General features: G+C 37.3%; 1 protein-coding gene across 1 annotated transcript in view; it reads left to right on the plus strand.

Moving 5' to 3' along the window:
- The window catches only part of plcg1 (phospholipase C, gamma 1), an 88,665-nt gene extending 84,552 nt beyond the window's left edge, over positions 1–4,113 (plus strand). The window contains exon 33 of the mRNA XM_016453378.1: positions 3,366–4,113. Coding sequence (XP_016308864.1) covers positions 3,366–3,405 — 40 coding nt within the window. The 3' untranslated portion in view covers positions 3,406–4,113. The remainder of the gene's footprint in view (positions 1–3,365) is intronic.
- Positions 4,114–4,119: the final 6 nt, after the last annotated feature.

Consider the following 4,119-nt stretch of genomic DNA (forward strand, 5'->3'; position numbering starts at 1 on the left):
ATGCTTCGGTCACGTGACTCGTAGTGACCGACTGAAAGGGAACAGTAGGTAGCACAATTTTACAACAAAAAATGCTACATGTCTGATTATGGTTTATTAACGTCTACACCTACACCCCAACCCTAAACCTACCCTTACAGTAATGCAAATACACTATGTGTTGAGCAGTAATTATGTTGTGGTTGCAGTGGAGTCTTTCAGGTTCCTGGGCACTACCATCTCTCAGGACATGAAATGGGACAATCACATCGACTCTGTTGTGAAAAAGGCCCAGGTGAGGCTGTATTTCCTCCGCCAGCTGAGGAAGTTCAACCTGCCACAGGAACTGCTGAAACAGTTATACTCGGCCATCATTGAGTCTGTCCTGTGTTCATCTATAACTGTTTGGTTTGGTTCAGCAACCAAAACAGACATCAGAAGACTACAACAGACGTTGCCCTCCGGCCGGCGCTACAGAGCGCTGTGCACCAAAACAACGTTTTTTCCCCCAGGCCATATCGCACCTGAACAACACATAACACACCTCAGTACTGCAAATCTGTAAATAACTCATTAAACCTTTGTCAGTAAATAGCACATATGCACATTCACAGTTCTGTCTATGGACATTTTTCCTTTTTCTGTATATTTTTCCATTTACTTTTGTCTTTTTTTGTTTTCTTTTACTATTGTTATTTATAATGTATTGTCTATTCTCTCATTTTATGTATGTCTGCACTTTGTTTGTATTTTCTGTACCGGAAGCTCCTAACACCAAGACAAATTGGCAATAAAGCTCTTTCTGATTCTGAAAGTTAATTGTTTCTAACAGAATAAAGACTATTTACCATTTCCTACCAGTCACTGCAAATTAATTTGAATCAGTGTATGAAAATATTACTGGCATCTCATCATGCCATATTGCCTGTGGGATGTGTTCTCCCACACAGACAGACAGGTCAGATTATTCTGACATGTGAGGAGCGCTTGATGACTGCTCAAATCATTATTTATTTTTGTTGGTTATTTTGTCTCAGTTAGCTTCTCAACCTTTGTTTTTAGTTTTATTTTTGTTATAGTTTGTGTACTTTGTTTCAATTAATTTAATTTTAAAATTCCTTGTGTGTGTGTGTGAACACACTTTGCAATAAAGCTATTTCTGATTCCGATTCTGATTTTTCCAGTTGCCAAATCCAGTCACTTAAAATCCAGCTGACTGGTTGCCACCAGTTGTTACTTACAGAAAGTTCATTTATAGAAAGTAACAAATTACTTTACTTTTGTTACTTTTTCTCATCTGGCCTGGGCTTGATTTGTTTGTTTTAATATAAAAAGTTATATTTTTGGCTAATGTAAAAGCCCTTTCACACCAAATGTGAAATGAATACACCTCAGGCTGAAGGAAATGTAAATTCACGTCTGTACGGTAGAGGGCGCAGCTCAAACAAACCTTTAAGCTGCACTGCTGTTATGGATTGCATGAATAATGCAAGAGTTAATAAAATGGAATTAAACAAAGGATGTTATTTAACATTATTGCAGGTTTGGGTCATATTTTGAGTTTGGATTTCACTGTTTTTATTAATTTTGAGGAATACTGAATCTGTTTTTGTTTCGGTGAGATGAGTAAATGCATTTTAACATTTAGTCTAGAACTACAGTAAGCATCATGTTCACACAGCGCACACAATGCCTCTGCACTCCTGGTTTCTCTCAACAGGAGAGCTGTCAATCAATACATGAGAAACAAAGTACCTGGCATTACTTCTTTGAAAAAGTAAATTTAAAAAGTAATTTGTTATTTTACTAGTTACTACTTTAAAAGTAATCTGATTACATAACTCAATTTACTTGTAATGTGTTTCCCCCAACACTGCTGGTTGATATGACCTGATCTCTTTGCACACAGTTTGGTCTGTGAACTGCATCTCTGTGGAGGCTTGGTTATCAGCTTCAAATCGCATCAGAATCTCATTTTCTGAATGAGCAACACTTGTCTGCTCAATTTCTTGACCTCTATCAGCAATATGGTTTTGCGTTCTTTGAAAGTAATTATTCAGTGTATTGTGATGCTCAACTATTAATTTTCCCTAATTTTCATACCAACAATGATGAACTATGTAATAAAGATGGTAACCTATTGTTTATTTTGTTAAACAATATTTCAACTGCAAAATATGAAAAATCCATTTTGTAGCTTATTCTGACCAAAAACCTATGAATCGCCATTACTGTTTGAGATTTAATGCTAATAAATCTGAAATCAATGTTACGACTAGACATGTAACGGTATGAAAATTTCTTATGATTATAGTGACCAAGATTATCACGGTTATCAGTATTATCACGGTATTGTTAACATGTGCTGGAAACTAACACAAATCATTTCACCAAGTTTTATATTTAAAATCAACAAATAAAATGACTTTTTGTTTGCATAAACACACACACACAAAAAATAACATTACCAATGATGTCCGACTCCGTATTTTAAATAACGTACGAAATGTTCAAACAAAACTTTGAAAAGGTTTCATAAAATGGTAAACCTCACATTTTAGCCTTTAAATAAAGAAAAGGGTTGTCAAAATGAAAATGATAATTGATTAATAAATGATTATATGTATTTTATCTGCTCCATAAATAATTCTAGATACCTTATCCAAATTGCTTAAATGTGTAGAATCCACATAAGCTTGTTTTCCATCAAAGTTTACAGAAGGCCATGCAAATTTGGTCTGTTTTTTGTCCAGACAGAAACTGCACACAAGCTGAATGTGAATACAAGTCTCTGTAAATCCACTCTCTGACAGCAGGTGGCGCTTATGGAGCAGCAGAATTACAGCTGTTTCCCGTAACCTCCGTGAACAAAGCAGCATTGTGATTAAAACACTACTTTATTAGGTATTACACAAAGCGAAGATAAAAACAAAATGCCATTGAATCTTTTCTGAAGACATCCAGAACCTACAGAGGCACATTCATATAATTCATTCGTATATTCATTTGTATAATTCCCTTAGCACTCTTTTAAAACCTCCCAGCTTTCCGCCATGTTTTCACACAAAACGAAATTACTTTTTCGTTGTTAAAATCGTGGTAATTGAATACGGTTTTAATGATACTTAAAATATGAAAAGGTAATACTAACCGTGGATAATTTTATCATGATTTATCGTCAAACCGGTAATCGTTACAGTTACGACAATAGACTATTTCCAAATTACCAATGTTCATAGGTATAATTAGGCGAGTTTTAGATGGTCTCTTCCTGTCTGCTTCTCGTCAAGCACAAGCTGCAGTGTGCACCGGATCTAATGCTGATGATCAGAAGTCAGGCTAAAGGGTTGAGCTCTTATGTGTGTGATGTTTCTTTTCTCTCGCAGGCTCCGCAGGGCTCGCGTCAGCGCCGACAACCGAGCGTAACCTGAGCGTGCGACGGATGGACGCAAGGCCAGCGACAAGGGTCCCACAAAGCTGATGATGTCAAGGACTGCATTGAAACCCGCTTCTGTGGAAATCGTCATCGCCAGCGTTTTCGGACAGATCTCCCTCTCTCTGCGACTCTCTCCCGCTCCGGGCCGCACGGGGCGTGAACGAAGCTGCGGCTCACAGACAGAAACGAACAATTATCTGCTTAGCTACAATCTGAAACTGCGGCGGACGGGTCGGCGGTGTTCTGATGCAGAGCGAGAATCGGGGACAAGGCCAATGTTTCAAAACTGAGTGGGGGCTGTATCATTCATCACTTTGAAACCGATTCCAAGTTAACATTTATGGAGTAATAATGCTTTTTCTTTACTCTATCTCTCTGGCTTATATATATAAATATATAAATGTGTGTGCGTGCCCCATTTTGCTGTCGATTAGAAAAGCGTTGCAGCTGATCTGCTCTCAAAGAGCCTCTCACTCCAGATTTTTATTTCATTTCAGATTGATTATTTTTTATTATTTAAACATCTGTTTCATAATGTTAATTGTTTTTTTCTATACGAGTTTGTTTTAACATGAGGGCTTGGCCTTTTTAAATTGTGTTTCTCGCATTCTTGCGCTTTCTCTTTCCTCTGTCCGAGTTGATGGACTAAACTGTTTGACACGTCCCAGGATGCGCTTGTGTTTTTTTTTTTTTTTTAGACACGC

This window comes from Sinocyclocheilus anshuiensis, unplaced genomic scaffold (genome assembly GCF_001515605.1).
Source record: "Sinocyclocheilus anshuiensis isolate Anshui unplaced genomic scaffold, SAMN03320099.WGS_v1.1 scaffold2253, whole genome shotgun sequence".
Lineage (NCBI taxonomy): Eukaryota > Metazoa > Chordata > Actinopteri > Cypriniformes > Cyprinidae > Sinocyclocheilus > Sinocyclocheilus anshuiensis.